Source organism: Pristis pectinata, chromosome 38, assembly GCF_009764475.1.
Source record: "Pristis pectinata isolate sPriPec2 chromosome 38, sPriPec2.1.pri, whole genome shotgun sequence".
In the NCBI taxonomy this organism is placed as follows: Eukaryota; Metazoa; Chordata; class Chondrichthyes; order Rhinopristiformes; family Pristidae; genus Pristis; species Pristis pectinata.
Window position 1 is genome coordinate 4051063 of NC_067441.1, and position 19252 is coordinate 4070314.

Sequence of the window (19252 nt, forward strand, 5' to 3'; positions counted from 1 at the left end):
AATTTCTGAAAATTGAAAATCATGTTAACTGTTTCTCTTCCCACAGATGCACCCAACCTGCTCTTGAGTATTTCCAGTTTCAGGTCAGTTAGAGGGTCATTTTCCTGAGTTCACCAATTAGTGGCGGGATCTGGAACAAGGAGGTGACATGTTCAACCGACAGCCAAGCCCTCAAGGGCGAATATCCTCACAAAAGTGGCAGTGAAAATTCTCAGGAAGAGGGTCTGAGGCTTGGGACACATCACCTTTGGGCGGAAGTGTTCAGGTCTGCTTTCCCTGGAGCAAAAGAGGCTGAGGGATGATCTTATAGAGGTTTGTACAATTATGAGGGGCATTGATAGGGTAGGTACTCACTATCTTTTTCCCAGGGTAGGGGAGTCTAAAACTGGAGGGCACAGGTTGAGGTTGAGAGGGGAAAGATTTAAACAGGACCAGGGGGCAAGTTTTTCACACAGTGGGTGGAACAAGCTGCCAGAGGAAGTGGTAGAGGTGGGTACAATTAGTGTTTAAAAGTCATTTGGACAGGTTTGTGGATAGGAAAGGTTGAGAGGGAAATGGGCCAAGCACAGGCAAATAGGATTAATGTAAATGGGCACTTTGGTCGGCGTGGATGAATTGGGCTGAAGGCCCTGTTTCCATGCTGTATAACTCTACGACTTGTGATCAGAACTGGGATTGAGCTGTATGCGGGGAGAGAGAGAGAGGATATCAGGCATGATTTTATTGAAATGGGGAGCAATCTCAAATGTGCTCTTATTTTCTGTGTTTGCAGTAAAGCAGAAGGCTAAAAAACCCCAGCGGGTCAGGCAACGTCTGAGGGAGAGGAGTGAGTGAATGTTGCAAGTCCACAGAGTTCCAGTACAGATCAGCCCTGATATAGTAGGAAAAGCTTGAGGGGCAGAATGGCCAGTAGGAGGCAAGGAAAGGGGTTAATTAAGCTCCGTTGAGACGGAACTAGGTGAAAGGTTATCACCATCACTTCTTGACTTGGACGCATTCTGAAGGTGTGATCACAACTTTATTCACCTTGCCTTTTTTGGGCAGCGGAACAAGGAGGGGCTGAGGGGGGAGTATGTGTGCTGTCCACAGCTAGCTGCAGTGACATGTACTGTCTGGCAGCAGTTGGGGTGAGTTGTCGGAACACCATTAACATTTTTCATTGATTCACTCCATCCTGAGTAAGACTAAACAAAAAGCTTATTCAATCATGGTGTAATCGCATTGAACTGAGCTTTAAACACCAGCATCAAATATCAGACATCTGCCTCCTCTGGCCCACTGTCTCACCACCGTACACCCCCTCACCTCCCCTACAATGAAGCCAGGACAAATTTGGAACCTGGCATGAAATACAGTTCAAAACCCTTCGTCTACCCAGCAGCTGTGAGTCCCCACCCTCCTGTTCCCAATACCAAGCAGATTTCCACCACTTGCGGTTTTTTTGCCTTTTGATATGTGGACTTGTAACATTAACTCACTCTTCTCCCTCCACAGACGCTGCCTGACCTACTAAGGGGTTTTCTAGCCTGCTTTATTGCAGAAACACAGAAAATAAGAGCACATTCAGCCCTTTTCAGCTTGGTCCCCCATTCAATAAAATCATGCCCAATCCCTCTCTCCCTCCGCCTACCCCCCAATTCCTTTTGTGTCTATCTGCCTCCTTCATGAATATATTCAGAGAGTTGGTCTCCACAGCCTAGTGCAGTAGAGGCCTCCATGGATTCACCACCCTCTGAGTGAAGAAACCTCATCACAGTACTAAATGTCCTAACCTGTATCCTGAGACTGTGACCCCTGGTTCTTGACACCCCTACTAACCAGGGGAAACATTCTCCATGCATCATGTCCGTATCACCTGGATTAGGTTTAGCCTGATTTGTACAAGTGGTTCATTTCAATCACTCTTACACAAGGTAACTGGTTCCCACAAGTTTGTTGAGTACTTATTGCAATCTAACATTCCTTGCAAAACAGGAGGCTAGATCTGAGAGAATGCGTTCCCAGGACCTGAAGGGTAGACGTGGGAGTGTGTTCCTGAGACCAGGAGTGGTCAATGTGGGAGTGTGTTCCTGGGACCAGGAGTGGTCGGTGGGGGAGTGTTTTCCCAGGACCAGGAGGGGCCGATGGAGGAGTGTTTTCCTGGGACCAGGAGTGGTCAGTGGGGGAGTGTGTTCCCAGGACCAGGAGGGGTAGATTTGGTTCCCGGGACCAGGAAGGGTCGATGTGGGAGTGTGTTCCTGGGACCAGGAGGGGTTGAGGGTGGAGTGTTTTTCTGGGACCAGGAGTGGTCAATGTGGGAGTGTGTTCCCAGGACCAGGAGGGGTAGATGGGGGAGTGTTTTCCTGGGACCAGGAATGGTCAATGTGGGAGTGTGTTCCCAGGACCAGGAGGGGTAGATGTGGTTCCCGGGACCAAGAAGGGTAGATGTGGGAGTGTGTTCCTGGGACTAGGAGGGGTCGATGGGGGAGAATGGTCCTGGGACCAGGAGTGGTCGATGTGGGAGTGTGTTCCTGGGACCAGGAGTGGTCGATGTGGGAGAGTGTTCCTGGGACCGGAAGGGATCGTTGTGGGAGTGTGTACGTGGGACCAGGAAGGGTGGACGTTCCTGGGACCAAGGGTAGCCAAACCAAAAACAGTCTCACAGGCAGCAGTGGTTCTAGGAGGTGGTGTCCTTAAACCTCGACCGAACATGCACCTAAATTCCCCTGGTAGGGAATCATCTCAGAATCCTGTCATGTCCAGCTGCGAATCTGGAAAGCGGTGTCTCCCTGTGAAAATTGCTGGGCTAAACCCTAGAATCCATCTCCTGTAGTGTGGTCTGAACTCAGCCAAAGGGCTGAAGCATTAACCTGTTTCTCCTCCACTGATGCCACCCAGTACTCTGACCATTTCCAACATCCCCTGCGAAGTCTGAGATTGGATTCGTGCCCCCAGTCACTTGAAGCCAGCACACACCCCACCCACAGCATCGAGGAGAGAGCTGTTCCTTATAAAGATGCCAACTGCTTGGAATTACATCCGAGCAGCTGTGGAGAGCCACTCCCACAGCCACATTCCTGCCTTGTGACATAAAGCGGGAGGAAGTGGCAGACATCCAAGGCGAGATTCTGAGGGGTACACTCATATTCCACACAAGAAGGAATGCCACAGGTGGGCGTGATGGAAGTATTCACTGATTTATCTTGTCCCCTTCGCCATAAATCTTCACATCTCCCTATGTTCTGAATATGGGATGGCCCCCTCCCTGTTTTTGCCAGCAGTTCCAATGAGATCCATCTGTCAACTCTGACCCCTTTCTTGCTGCAGGTTCAGTTTTCATGGGAGTAGCATATTTTCCATCTGTTGGATCAACAACATGGTGAATTCTCTTTGGCAGAGAGCTGAAGGTTTGCACTGTTCAAGGGAGATCAGGCAAACTGTAAAAGAGGCACTCTTCTACCTCTGCCCCCACCCCCACCTCCCCCCTGCCCCCACCCCCCTGACAGTCACATCTGCTCTTCTTCCGCAATCCGGTAGATATCCCCCGATCAGGATTCTGCCTCTTTTCAGAATGTCCATTGATAAACGTCTGACCTCTGTCCCAACAGGGGTGGATTATCTGTCTCCCACTCTGGCCTCCCTCTCCCACTCTGGCCTCCCTCTCTGCTGCTTCTGGGGTCTTGGGTGCCCTCTCCTTCAGCAGATCCTTGGGGTCTCCTCCCCTCCAGTATTTTCTCCTCTTACTGGATATTATGTTCCCCTAATTTTGTCAATTCAGCCAGGATTTCTTCGGTTTATCTCACAGCCGAAGTGTGGCCTTTACCATTGAATCTGCTTCAACAAACAGATGGGAAGAGGGGAACTGAGAGCATACCCAGAAGAAAAAGGGGCCTTGGTATGGTGGTGCATAAGATTTGGAAACTTCTTTTTAGGCAGTCATCGAGTCATAGGCCCTTCGGCCCAACCCGTCCGGGCCGACCAAACTGTCGTCCTGAGCTAGTCCCAATTGCCCACATTTAGTCCATTTCCCTCTAAACTTTTCCTATCCATGAACCTGTCCAAATATCTTTTACACCTTGTAATTGTATCTCCTTCGACCAGTTCCCCTGGCAGCTCATTCTATATACCCACTGTGTGAAAAACTTGCCCCTCAGTTCCCCTTTAAATCTTTCCCCTCTCACCTTAAACCCATGCCCCCTAGTTTTAGACTCCCCTACCCTGGGGAAAAGGCGGTGACAATCCATCTGATCTATGTCCTTATGATGTTGTAAACCACTATAAGGTCACCCGTCAGCCTCCTTCGCTCCAGGGAAAACAGTCCCAGCCTGTCCAGCCTCTCCTTATAACTCAAGTCCTCCAATCCCTCGGGATAGAGGGTGACTTGCTTCCACTCTGGTTCTGAGGCAGCTGTGGGAGCCACAGACTCTGCCACAGAAGGGGCAGGAGGTAGCTGACTGGGTGGGGGAGTGAGTGTGTAGTTTGTGAGATGTCCGCTGCACATACAGGGCCTCTGTGCGTTCCCGATGCATGGCCTCGAGATCCTCAATCCCATCCAGAATGCTCCTTCTCCGTGTTGAGCGGTCATGAGCCAAGGACTCCCTGGAGTCAGTGGGGATGTCGCATTCCTTCAAGGAAACTAAACACACAGGAGTGGCCTGCAGTTGGGAAAGCAAATAGTTACTGGAGTACAAAAGTAAGGAAGGCTTTGTGACAGTGTGCAGGGCTTTACATAAGATCTCATCTGCAATTCTTTGTGCAGTTTTGGTCGCTAGGGTAGACTTTGCTCCTGGAAAGAGGGCATTGCTCCTGGAATGAGGGCATTGCTCCAAGATGAAAGTGGTCAACACCCTTAGGAGTTTGGCAGAACAAGATGTACAATCCCAGAACAACAGAATAGTTAAGCACAGAGGGAGGCTATTCGGCCCATAGAGTCCCTGCAAGCTAGTCCGTCTCTCACTAACCCTGCAAATTCTTGCACCACCAGCTCCCTTCTGAAGGCTACAGCTGAATCTACCTCCACTCCTCCAGGACCCTGACTGCTCCCTGTGTAAAAATGTTCCTTCATGTCACTTTTAATTCTTTTGCCAATCCCCTTCATTCTGTCCAATCGCCCTGATTCTGCACTCCTCTGCCAATGGGAGAAGTTCCTCTCCATCTACTCTGAATCCTTCAGGACTGTAAGCACCTCCATCAGATCCCCTGGCAACCTCCTCTGTTCCAAGGAGCTTCTCAGCTTTTACAACCCATCCACATCTATCCCTGGAATCATTTCAGGAAATCCCTTCTGTAGCCTCTCCAAAGCAGAGAGGGGATTGACATGGCAGAGGTCCAAGGAATGCTTTCCTCTGGTTCAGACCCAGGGCACAGTCTATGGATACAGGAGGCCACTTGGGACCAAGACAAGCAGAAATTTCTTTACTTACAGGGTTGTAATTCTCGGAGACCTGTACAACAGAGGCACCTAGGAGTACAAATGCATAGCGCCCTGATAGTGGTGTCCACAGGCAGATGTGGTGAAGAAGGTGTTTGGCACACTGGCCTTCATCAGTCAGGGCATTGAGTACAGGAGTCAGGACTTTATATTGCAGTTGTACAAGACATTGGTGAGGCCACACGTGGAATATTGTGTACAGTTTTGGTTACCATGTTATAGGAAAGACATCATTAAACTGGAAAGAGTGCAAAAATGATTTACGAAAATGTTGCCAGGATTCGAGGGCCTGTGTTATAGGGAGAGGTTGGGCTGGCTAGGACTTTATTTCATGGAGCATAGGAGACTGAGGGGTGACCTTACAGAGGTGTATAAAATCATGAGGGGCATAGATAGAGTGAGTGCACACAGACTTTTTCCCCGGGAAAGGGAATCAAAAACCAGAGGGCACAGGTTTAAGGTGAGTTTAAGGTGACCTGTGGGGCAACTTCTTCACCCAGAGGGTGATCAGTATTTGGAACAAGCTACCAGATGAAGTTGTTGAGGCAGGTACAATAATAACGTTTAAAAGGCATTTGGACAGGTACATGGATAGGAAAGGTTTAGAGGGATATGGGCCAAACACAGGCAGATGGGACTAGCTTAGATAGGCATCTTGGTCGGCATGGATTTTTGGGCCGAAGGGCCTGTTTCTGTGCCGTGTTACTCTATGACTATGATATTCAGTGATGAATATATAAGGGTGGGTGATAGACTATGGGCACAAGTGGATGTGGGGATGATGTGGAAGGTGGACAAGGATAGACCATGCTTCTGACTTCAGCCTGAAATTGTCCGGATGTGGTAAAATTAGTCAAAGCCCACAGAACAGCACAACCCAGAACTCCCTTAATCATTCATAAAGACCAAGTAAATGCAACACAGAATGTGAAAATCATACACAACAAATAATGTATTACAGAAATTACCAAAGATTAAATAATATTAAATGCTCCAACTACAGGTTATTCTGCTATTAGGTGTGTTTCCATCATTCCACAGTAGATGAAGGGTCTCGACCTGAAACATCGACTGTCCATTTCGCTCCACAGATGCTGCCCGACCTGTTGACTTCCTCCGGCAATTTGTTTGTTGCTCCAGATTTCCAGCATCTGCAGTCCATGGTGTCTTCTCCAGCATCTTGTTTATAGTGCTATCAGGATTGGGGAAACTTGTTTGAACCTGTGCTTTCACAGCCTGATCTGCTATAACATGCCTTTCTAATAATGTGAGATTTCTCAGAGACATAACTATCACGTATCAGGACTACCTGTATTGTGAGGGTAATGTTTGTAATTGTAGCTTGCACGCATTTCTGTCTGATCCTGAACACCTCCGGAGATCGCTCGAAGGAGCCCATTCCCACCTCTATCATGCCATTCACAGTTCCCTTATAAGTGGCTCTTTAACTTTAAATGTCATTTATATGTACGGTTCTCTTTAAGTCTGGATGATTTTGAACTTGAGGGAGTCTGTTCCCATGTGTACAGGTGATCAATCCTGTCTGCAGTTTCCTTGCAAGTTGTTAAAGTTTGCCCTGACCCCTCCTTTACATCATAAAAATCACACCCAGGACAATTTGATTGAAGCAACCCCCCGTCCCTCTGTTTACCCAGTGTGTCTGTTGTAAGTCCAGGAACTGGACGATTTTGTGAACCAGTCCATTGTCACTTCGGAAATGTCATTCCACTTGATGATCAACTATTATCACAACCAAAATATGTTTCAACCCACAAAGCGCTGGAGAGACTCAGCGGGTCAGGCAGCATCTATGGAGGGAAATAGACAGTTGACGCTTCGGGTCGAGACCCTTCATCTGGGTGGAAGGAAAGGTGGAGATAGCCAGTATAAAAAGGTGGAGCAAGAGCTGGCAGGTGATAGGTGGATCCAGGTTTGGGGGGGGGGGGTGTTGATAGGCAGATTAGGGAGGGAATGATGTCAGAAGCTGGCAGGTGATAGGGTGGAAGTGACAAAGGGCTGAAGATGTTGGAATCCGATAGGAGAGGATGGTGGAGCTCGGAATAAGGGGAAGGAGGTGGGGAGGGGAACGTGGGAGTCGTGGGTGATGGGCAGATGGAGAGGGTGAGGAGATAGGGTGGTGGGGGCCAGTTGGGTCAGGAGTAGAGACAAAAAGAAATAAGGGAAAGGGGACAGAGGGGGAGCGGTTTGAGGATTCGATGTTCATGCCACCATGTTGGAGACCGCCCAGGTGGAATATGTCATTCCTCTAATTTTCGTTTGGCCTCAATCTGGCTGTGGAGGAGGCTGTGAGCAGATATGACAGCATGGGAATGGGAACTGGAATTGAAATGGCTGGCCACGGGGAGATCCCAGCTGGCATTGCAGACGGAGCAGAGGTGCTTGACAAAAAGTATGTTTGAGGTGTGGGAAAGTCTGAGCTTATCAGCATTCTGAAAGGATAATGAATGAGATTCACTCCAGTGATGATCCTGATGTTTACCACTTTCAAGAACCATTGTGGACAAATCCAGACTTGGTGGGACTAATGATACATACGTGCTGCCTCACAGCACCAGTGACCTGGGTTTGATCCTGACCTCGGGCGCTGCCTGTGTGGAATTTGCAACGTTCACCCTGTGACTGCATATGCTTCCCCCCGGGTGCTCCGGTTTCCTTCCACATCCCGAACACGTGTGGGGTCGGTGGGTTAATTGGCCACCGTAAATTGCCCCTAGTGTGTAGGGGAGGGGTAGACATCTGGCGGGAGTTAATGAGAATGTGGGGGAGAATTAAACAATGGCTTGCATGGGACTTCGTGGGCTGAAGGGCCTGTTTCCGTGCTGTGTCATTCTCCAACTCTTGAGTTGTGTTGATGGCCAGACACTAGGGCTCACGGGCGGAAGCAGATAATTAAGTTCCAATGCTGCAGGGTTGCGACAGGGCAGAATAGTTTCCAGTAAAGTTCCCTGCCTCAGACACATCTGATTTTTCTGCCAACTCAGCTTATGACAGGAAAGTGCTCAGGCAAAAGTCCATAACTGTCCAACAAACTGCAGTGGAACCTCTGTATGGTTGATCAGAGATCCACAGGGGAGTTGATGATGAGTGTTCCCTCTACACTGGAGCAGTGGTAGGGATGGGTGAGGTTTGGAAAGACAATTTCAGCTTCCAAGCACTGTGGGCATCGTGCTCTGGGCTGCCTTGTGCTCTCTACACTCACAACTTCTCTCTCACACCCCTTGAGAAGTAGGAGTGAGTGGCTGCAGTCCTTCTGCTGGTGGTGGGACGGGGGGGGGGGGGGGCAGGTTCCAGGATTTAGACCCAGCAATGGAGGACAGGCGATATATTTGCAGATTACGATGTATTTTGAAATGGGTGTGTGTGCATCTGCGTGTGTGTGTGTATTTGTGTGAGACGCGAGTGGGTGTTGTGTATGTGCTTTCTATGTATGCAGGCGTATGCAGGAAGGGGTGTGTGCGTGTATGAGAGTTTGTTGCAGGTGGATGTATTAAAGAGTGTGTGTGTGTGTGTGTGTGTGTGTGTGTGTGTGTGTGTGTGTGTGTGTGTGTGTGTGTGTGTGTGTGTGTGTGTGCGTGCACGCACACATGCATGGTGTGTGTTTCCACGTGTCTGTGTGCCTGTACTTGTTTCCAGTCTACATTCCTCTGTGTGCACCTTGCATTTTCCAGAGGATTGAAGAGTCCTTGAAACCTGCTGGGGGGGGGGGGGGGGGGGGGGGGGGGGGGGGGGGGGGGGGGCCGGGGGGATGGGCACATTCCCATGGTAATCCGTGTTTGGTGTGAAGCCCGCTCCCTCCAGTCCACAACAACCAATCTCTGGTGGCTGCTGTCAGTGCCAAGTGCAGATGGCCGTGGCCGCCCCCGCCCCCTTCTGCATGGCCGGTCTGGCTGGGCACAGAACACTTGCTGCTGTGGTTTGATTCACACTGCGGACACGCCAAGCAGCACATTCCAGGGAGGCTCAGAGAATAGACTTAGTCCAGGCTTCCCATACAACCACTCCTGGGTGGGAGGGGGGCAGGGCGGAACTACAGCATTGACTGATGATCTGCAACAGTGTGGTCTGCCTAACATCACAGTGCATGCAGGAGGGCAGAGAGGGGGTGGGGGGGTGATAGAATGTGGAGCGGGGAGAGAGTGACAGAATGTGGAGGGGTGAGAGAGGGAGGGAGGGAGGGAGTGACAGAACGTAGAGGGGTGAGAGAGTGTGAGAGGGAGAGCATGACAGAATGTGGAGGGGAGAGAGAGGGAGGGAGAGTGTGAAGGAACAGAAGGGATAGAGTCAGTGACAGATTAAACAGTGGGAGGGGTGGGGGATGTTTGAGGTGGAACTGCCGGAGACAGGTGCAGAAAAGGAGGATGATAGATAGGGATTTATCTGATAGGACACGTACCAAGAGTCAGGTTCAGACATAATTAGTGACGTATATACGTGAGACACAGGCAGAAACCCACACAGTTTACTGACAAACTAAAGACGAAACCCAGCGACAATTATCCTCCCCACACACAAGCCACAATAGCCTGTCTCACACTGGAGGCTCGAGGCACAATCCCCTTCAATGGTCAGTTTCTACACGAGGAACTCATCAGCTCTCCCCACCCACCTCTGGCCTCGCAGTTCCTGCCGCTCTCTTGATGGGCAAGAGGCAGGGAGGTATCCTACCAGGGCAGCATTGCTGCCACCTTAACACTGGAAAACTGGCATTGTGACCCCCCCCACCCTAGGATCAAAAATTGGCATCATGCCCAGGTCAGTGGATCTTAGGACCCGGTTTGGGAGAGATGGCTTCAATAGGAGATGATGTGGAGGGATGGATTTCAATGAAAGAGGTAGATCCATCTGCAATATTACTTCGGCTTTCTTCCCTGAACAGGTGCTGCCTGACTTACTGGGTATTTCCAGCTTTCTCCTTTTTGTTTCAGGTTCAGTCGAGAGGTGAGGAGGAATCAAGTACAATTACAACGTTCTAAAGACATTGTGACAGACACTTAAATAAGCAAGGTATAGAAGGAAACAGTCCTAATGCAGGAAAATGCAGGTGGGGAAAACAGATCAGCATGGATATGATGGGCCGAAGGGCCTGTTTCTGTGCTGAATCCAGCACTATGATCTGCATTTCACAGCTTTCACATCTCCTCGTGTGTTCTCTCTAAATGCCCTCATTTATCTATTAACTGGACTGAAAACCTGGGCTCAGAGGTATTCCCCATTCCTCCCTGATGCTTTCTGCAACTTAAAACTAACTTAGAAACGCAAGAAGCTGCAGAGAGTCATGGAGTCAGCCCAATGGATCACGGGCACGTCCCTCCCCACCATCAGGAGTATCTACAGGAGGCATTACCTCAAGAAGGCAACATCCATCAACAAAGATCCCCACCCTCCGGGCCATGCCATCTTCTCGCAGCTCCCATCGGGCAGGAGGTACAGAAGCCTGAAGTCCCCACACCACCAGATTCAGGAACAGGTACTTCCCTTCAACTGTTCAGTTCTTGAACCAACCGGGACAACCCCAATCACTACAGTTTAGCAACACTATGACCACTTTGCACGAAAATGAACTGTTTTTTTTGTTCTAATTATCTTGTAAAAATCACGTACATATTTATTTTTCTTGTGAATGCTGCTTATCTGACACTATGTGCCTGTGATGCTGTGGCAAAAGTTTTTCATTGCACCTGTGCACACGTGGACTTGTGCATCTGACAATAAACTCGACTTTGACTTTTCTCCTTTTCCCAGTTTTGACAAAGGGTCTTCAACCAGAAACATTAACTCTGTTTCTCTCTCCACAGGTGCTGCCCAACCGGCTGGGTGTTCCCGGCACGTTCAGATTTTATTTCAGATTTCTAGCATCTGCATATTTTTGATTCTGGTTTTGGAGCTAACTCTGGGTTCAGAGTTAACGGTGGGTAACGGAAAGTGTCGAGGTAATAGGGACAATAAAACCTGCGGGTGGTACAAAAGGCCATTTTTATTCTCAGTTTAAACCATGCTTCTCCTGTGAATATTCTGTTATATAACACAGAAATGGGCCCTTCAGCCCACCACATCCATGCCAACCCTTCCTGCCCACTACACTAACCCCATTTGTCTGCATTAGGTCCATACCCTTCTATGCCTTGTCTATTCAAGTGCCTGTCTAAATGCCTCTTCGATGTACTGATTGTATCTGATTCCACCTCCTCCTCTGGCAGCGCGTTCCAGATATCATCTGCTCTCTGCGTATAAACCTTACCCCTTAGATTTAAAACCTCTTCCTCTCACCTTAAACCTGTTCTCTCTTGTTCTTGATACCCCCTACTGTGGGAAATGGATTTTGACTGTCTACCCTATCAATGCCTCTCATAATCTTACACACTTCCATCGGGTCTCCCCTCAGCCTCCTTCGCTCCAGGGAAAAATAGCCCAGCCTGTCCAGGCTCTCCCCATAACTAAAGTCCGCCAATCCAGCCAACATCCTGGTTAATTTCCTCTGTACCCTCCAGTGTAACCACATCCGCCTCATCGTGTGGTGACCAGAACTGCACACAGCACTCCAAGTGCAGTTTAATCAGTGCTTCGTAAAGTTGCGACATAATGTCCCAACTCTTATATTCTCTTAACGTTTAACGGACACAAGATCCTAAAATGCAGAAGAAAAAACATTTATTGTTTAAATATAACTAATTGCTTTGACTTCTCAAAAGTGATATAAAAACCATGTGCTTTAGCATCGTCTAGTTTCCTGTTTTATCCATATTCTGTTAGACAGTGTATGTTATATTTGTTAACATTATTTAAACCTCTCCTCTTTTATACAAAGATGGTATATGTGACTACAGCTAACTTGCTTTCCCCACAGGAAGTCAGCTTCCTGATCCCAGGGGCAAGGATGAAAAGTGAGAACCTCAATGGATGACCAGCCAGTGTCCAGGACGGCTAATTGCAGATTCTCCACAAGGTCAGACACACGATTGTCTCCTCCACTCACTCGTCTTTTCAAAGTTGGGCAAAGTGTGACCCTTCAGCTTTCAGGCTCTCTACTGGCAAATGTAAACCTTGTCCCCACTGACCCAACACCCACTGTGACTGCACAGTGGAGTGAATGGGAAGGGGTTTGCATCCATTGGGAGCATGGACGGTGGGAGTGAGTGGGAAGGGGTTTGCATCCATTGGGAGCGTGGACAGTGGGAGTGAGTGGGAACAGATTTGGCACCTTGGGATTGTATGTTAAGGTTAACATTAAAAGTTTACTGGTGGTCACAGGGATAAGGGAAGCTCCTTATAAACTGGGCTCTCTAAACCAATGGAGCTCAGATTAAATCTAATCCATGACATACCCTCAGTTCAATTCTCCTCCAGTGGGTGAGCCAGAGGCAGAGAGTTCAAATTCTTCACCAAGTTACACAGAGATCCTGCACATTTCTCTTTTCCCTTTCACGTTCCTGCTGCCCTGCAGCGCAGCTATTCCACTGGAAGATGCTGCACCAATTGGGATTCACAGCCCCCCCACACAGTCTCAGTGCTGCCTCCTGATGGGGGAATGTTATTGGGTTGAGGCTGCTGGCTCTATGAGTTGTCCACCCAGGGACACGAACCCAGCACAGCACAACTGACATCTCCTAGGAAAGCCCGTGGCAGGAGACTGATGCAAGGTCTGACTACCCAGCCCATACACTGGGTGCCCCTCTTCACAAAGCAAGTCTGTCGCTGGCAGTGTGTGCTTGGCTCCCAGCATCAGACAGAAAAGACCAGCTGAAATGTGAAATTGCCGTCTCTGTCAGTGAGGGAGAGAGGTGGAAGTGGGGAGGATTGTGCCTGATTTTTTTGGGGGGGCAGGGGGGAAGAGCAGACAGAGACAGAGAAGGAGAGAGACAGACAGACAGAGAGACAGAGAGGGAGAGGCAAAAGAGGGGTGGGAAGTAGGAGGCAAGAGGCAGAAAAAGAGAAAGAGGAGGCAGCAAGACGAGAGGGAGGGAGGGGGAAGGGGTGCGGAGAGGACAGAGAGGAAGGGGAGAAGATGCTGAAGGTGTGCTGACCTCTACCAGCTATGTAACTGAGAAGAATAGAATGAGAAAAGAAGGGAAAGGAGGAAGACAGGACAGGAGGAGGGAGGGAGGGAGCCGGCAGTACTAACTACACCTGACGACACGGGGCAGCCTGACAGTGATGGGGAAATAGGACTGGTGTTCAGTCAGTGAGAACGTCGGATGTGACTAGGATCTCCCACCAGTGGCCGCGAACAAATATCCAAAGCACCCCCTGGAAGTACAGAGACACCAAAGCATGGGAGCCTCTGTGCTTTGAAAGCTGCGTGCTGTGCAGTTTGCTGGATTAGTGAGATTAATTTAGTTAGCAAAATTGAAAGGAGACTATTGTTTTCATTTTTTCAATGCTCAATGCCTTCTCTTTGCTTCTGTGACAGAGTGGTATCTCCCAGTGAGAGTAGTTCAGAGCGCCTCGTGTCCCCCAGTTAGTTTGAGGAAGAGTTCTTCGTTCAGGACCTCACTCTGGTCCTTAGCACGGGTAGACAAGAAGATGTAACCGCCAATATACTCATGGACGATTTTGCAGTCGGCTGTCAGACAGCTGAAGGCGATGTTTATGTTTTCGTCAAACTCGATCGCAACCTAAGGACGCAAGGAGTTGGACTTCCATCAGTAAAAGGTAACAGAATTTATTGCTAACACTGCGTCAACTAATGCTGGAGGTGAGGCTCACTGCAAACCTCCTTGGTCTGTGCAAAGAACACAGGAAACAAACTGCAGCAACTTCTCCCAACAAAAGCAGGGCGATTTCTCCAGAAGAACGCAGTGAGTGGAGGATAGTTACATTTAATCAAAATGTGGACAGGTACATGGATGGGAATAATGGGATTAGTGTAGACTGGCACTTATTATAGGCAAAAGCTTGAGAGCACCTACCACCAGGCTCAAGGACAGCTCCTAGCCCACTGCCATTAGACTCTTGAACAGACCTCTCATATGCTAAAAGCTGAACTCTTGATCTCCCAGTCGACTTTGTAGTGGCCCTTGCACTATATCTGACTACCTGCACTGCACTTTCTCTGTAACTGCAACACTTATATCCCTTTTTCCTTTTTTTTACTACCTGGATCTACGGAATGACGTGTCTGGATGGCACGCAAACAAAAGCTTGTCACCGTATTTCGGTACATGTGACAATAATAAACCAATACCATATTGGTCAGCATGGATGAGTTTGGCCGAAGGGCCTGTTTTCATGCTATGAAATTGTATTCGTGAAATTAATCTCAATCACATGCAGAGGAATGTGCACTAGGCTTGATTGACAGGGGAATTAACCAATCATGTCCACTCTGCCTGGCAAGAGTCCAATCATATCTGTAAGTTTATGGATTTCCAATGGGACAAAAGTTGGCAGCTAGAAGATAGAGATCCACAATCAATGGCAAAGAACTCAGAGAGAGGAATGAGGAAATTTAATTTCATGTGCAAATTGTGATCTCGATTGTGTTGCCTGAAAGTGAGGTGGGAGCAAATTCAACAAGAACCCACACAGAACAAGCGAATTGGAGAAATACTGGGAAAGGGGAAATGTAAGAGTGGAAGAGGGGTCTGGAATTAACTGTACTCTGGACAGTTTTGGTCACCCTGTTGTAGGAAAGACGTGGTTAAACTGGAAAGCGTGCAGAAAAGACCTACGAGGAAGTTGCCAGGACTGGAGGGCCTGAGTTACAGGGAGAGGTTGGCCAGGCCAGATCTTTATTCCTTGGAGAATGAGGGGTGACCTTGTAGAAATGTTTAAAACTGTGACAGGCATTGAGGGCAGGGGAGTCCAAAACTAGGGGGCATAGGTTTAGGGTGAGAGGAGAAAGATTTAAAAGGGACCTGAGGGGCAACTTTTCCATGCAGAGGGTGGTGAGTATAGGGAATGAGCTGCCAGAGGAAGTGTTTGACAGTATCATTAAAGAAGCACTTGGATAGGTACATGGAGGGGCGGGGCCTGGAAGGCCATGGGCCCAACGCAGGAAAATTGGGACAGGCTGGGTGGCCTCGTGGAGGGCCTGTATCTGTGCTGTATTTGCTCCACGTCTCTACAAGTGGCTAAAGAAAAGGCTCCAGTGGCCTGATGACCAAACGTTCTCCTTATCTGCTCTGCCACTTTAAGGGATGTCACCCTTCATTATCCCCAGGTTATGTTCCTGGTGCACCTTCGAGTTACTGTTAGGAGGAGTTTATTACCTTCTGGTTTACTCCGGTCATCAACAATTGGACACCGACCACACAGGTGAGATATGAACAGAATCAGGAGGAAGCCATTCAGCCTGTCGTGTCTGTGCCAGCTCACAAAGAGCCTCCTAGTCTCATCCCACCTTGTGTATCTGGATGAGGTACACAGTGGCAGACAGAACTGCAGATTTGAGATTACAGTCAGTTCAGCCACAGTCTCATCTAATAGAGCAGGCTCAAGGGGAAAGAATTTGTGGGGCAACAGAGAGGTGGTAGGTGAGTGAAACCAGCTGAATTGCTCTTTCAGAGAGAGCCAGGACATGATCGATGGGCTGAATGGCCTCTTACCTTCTTGTAACCATACTATGGAAGGTGGTTTAAATGTAGGAGGGTTTGTCTGTCACCAGCCTTTCAGAACGAGGAGCTCTGGAGTCTACCACACTCTGGGTGAAAACATTTTCCTCAAATCCCCTTGGACCCTTCCGTAAATCCATGCACTCTCCCCCTGGATTTTAAGCCTTTCCCCACCCCACCACCCCCATCTCCTGCTAAGGGAACCAAGAAGTATACTCAAAGCAGCTGGACCATGACCCCAGCTAACTTGGAGCTCAGCACAGAAACCACCCAAGAGGTTGTGGAGAGAATGAGACAAAAGCAGAAGCCTCTGGGCAGGGGACCTCAAAACAGTGCAGTCACCAATTCTCCTGGGCAGTCGCTCAGGCAGGTTGAGCGCGGATCTGGCAGTAGGAAAGGATCCAGGGCCATCTGACAGCATGATACACCAGCCATGACAAAGGTGTAACCGTGGATAAAAAGCCCTGTTGGACTTCAGTGGAAATTTAATATTTTTCCCCACACATTGAGTCCATGCTGGTTACCACAGTAATCCCATTAGTTCTACTTCCCTCTCGCCCTGTTCTCTCCCTCACCCACCTCCTCCCCCACCTCTGTCCTCCTGCCATCCACCTACACTAGGGCTAATTTACAGTCGCCAATTAACCCACCCACACGGACTTCCAGAGCCAGGGCTCTCTGAAGAAGTAGGTGGCCATCTAGGACTGAGAGGAGGAGACATCTTTTCACCCAGAGGGTGGTGAATCTCCGGAATCCTTGATCCTGGAGGGACTGCGGAGGTTCGGTCACTGAGAACCAGATGGATAAAGTTCTGGAATCTTTTGCAGATCAGATCACAACCCGACACTCTCCTGAGTCACAGGTGCTTGTCCCCTCTCACCTCAATTTCAACCTCTCATATCACAAGGATTACAGCAGGAGGAGGCCAATTGGCTCCTCGAGCCTGCTCCCCAGTCATCAAGATCATGACTGATCTTCTACCTCAGCCCCACCATTCCTGCACTATCCCCATAATATCCAGAAATTTATCCATCTGGTTCTCAGTGACCGAGCCTCCGCAGTCCCTCCAGGATCAAGGATTTCGGAGATTCACCACCCTCTGGGTGAAAAGACATGTCCTCCTCTCAGTCCTAAATGGCCACCTACTTCTTCAGAGAGCCCTGGCTCTGGAAGTCCGTGTGGGTGGGTTAATTGGCGACTGTAAATTAGCCCTAGTGTAGGTGGATGGCAGGAGGATGGGGATGGGGGAGGAGGTGGGTGAGAGAGAGAACAGGGCGAGAGGGAAGTCGGTCTAATGGGATTACTGTGGTAACCAGCATGGACTCAATGGGCCAAATGGTCTCCTCCTCCATCATAATATGAGATTAACTCCTCAGCCAATGAAGCAGCCTGTGCCTGCATGCAGCAAGACCTGGACCACATTCAGACACGGGCTGATCCGTGATGAGTAACATTCACCCCACACATGTGTTGGGCAACAACCACCCCCAACGGTGGTGTCTAATGACATTCCCATCGCTGGGTCCCCACTACCAACATCCTGGGGGTCACCACTGACCAGAAACTCAACCAGACCAGACACGTAAATCTCGTGGCTACAGGGTCAGAGGCCAGGGATCCCATGGTGAGTGACTTACTTCCTGACACCCCAAGGCCTTTCCCCCATCTACAAGGCACGTCAGGAGTGTGACGGGACACTCCCCACTTGCCTGGGAGAGTGCGGCTCCGACACCTCTCGAGAAGCTCGGCATCATTCAGGACAAAGCAGCCCACTCGATCAGCACCCCATCCACCCCGCTAAACACCTCCTCTCTCCACCACCAGCCTCGTGGGCTGAAGGGCCCATACTGTGCTGTACTGTTCTATGTTCTAAGCTGGTACCACTTGCCTGCGTTTGGCCCATGTCCCTCTAAACCTTTCCTATCCATTTACCTGCCCAAGTTCCTTTTAATGTACCTGCCTCAATCACTTCCTCTGGCAGCTCATTCCATGTACCGATCACTCTTTGTGTGAAGAAGTTGGCCCTCAGGTTCTTATTAAATCTCTCCCCTCTCACCTCAACCTGTGCCCTCTAGTTCTTGATTCCCCAACCCTGGGAAAAAGACTGAGTGCACTCACCCTACTTATGCACCATGATTTTATACACCTCTATAAAATTACCCCTCATTCTCCTACACTCCAAGGAATGAAGTCCCAACCTGCTCAACCTCTCTCCTTAACTCAGTGCCTCGAGTCCCAGCAACATCCTCGTGAATCTCCTCTGCACTCTTTCCAGCTGAACGGCATCTTTCCTATAGCAGGGTGACCAAAACTGAACACAACTTTCCAAAGGCGGCCTCAAGTTGTCCCAAGAGACCCTGTACTACTCTCCCAGACGAGGACGAGGCTCCAGCAACCTCGGTCGTCAACCCCCCACCACCACCCCCAGCCACACCCTTCCTGTGGCTCCTCCACAACCTTAGTTCTCTTCAGGAGAAACGTCAGTCAAGGCAAAGAACATTCCCAGTCTGGATGGTTATGGGATCTTGCTGTGCCACCGGACCAAGCTCCCTCTGAGGTCCCACCCCTCCTAGTGAGGCCCCAGCCCCCGAGGTCCCACCCCCAGCCCCCCCAACGAGGTTCCGCCCCAAGACCCCCCCACCCCACCATACCTGCCGAATGTCCCAGTTGACGTTCCACTGCCTCATGTTGTTGAACCTCCAGGTCTTCACCACGTCGCCCACACCAAGGTCGATGCGAATCAGCCGGTTGGGCGCGATGCCCAGCACCTCCTCCTTCTTACAGCCCTTGAACCTGCCGGGTCAGTCACAGTGTCAGGGGTGGGGGTGGGGGGCCCCAAATCCTTCCATCCCACCCCATCCTATATGGCCCACACACACCCAACACTGAGCCTCCACAGGCTGTGTCCTGACCTTGCGCTCCACCAGTCGAACAAACGCAGTACCACCTCTGGGACCTGTACAGACTCAGCGCTGTACCACTCTGGGATCTGTACAGATCAAGTGCAGTCTGCCCTCTGGGACCTGTACATTACCTAACACAACTCTGCCTCTGCGACCTGTACAAACTTATGCAGTCCAGCCCTGGAGTCTGCACAGACCTGACACAGTCCCATCCCCGGGACCTGTACCGACCCAGTGCAGCCCCGGCCCCGGGACCTGTACCGACCCAGTGCAGCCCCGGCCCCGGGACCTGTACCGACCCAGTGCAGCCCCGGCCCCGGGACCTGTACCGACCCAGTGCAGCCCCGGCCCCGGGACCTGTACCGACC

General features: G+C 49.9%; 1 protein-coding gene across 1 annotated transcript in view; it reads right to left on the reverse strand.

Moving 5' to 3' along the window:
• Positions 1-11400: 11400 nt before the first annotated feature.
• Positions 11401-19252, reverse strand: part of LOC127586984 (fermitin family homolog 3-like) — a 45918-nt gene continuing 38066 nt past the window's right edge. Inside the window, exons 14-15 of the mRNA XM_052045050.1 lie at positions 18633-18774; positions 11401-14043 (exon numbers count right to left, since the gene is read on the reverse strand). Coding sequence (XP_051901010.1) covers positions 13864-14043; positions 18633-18774 — 322 coding nt within the window. The 3' untranslated portion in view covers positions 11401-13863. The remainder of the gene's footprint in view (positions 14044-18632; positions 18775-19252) is intronic.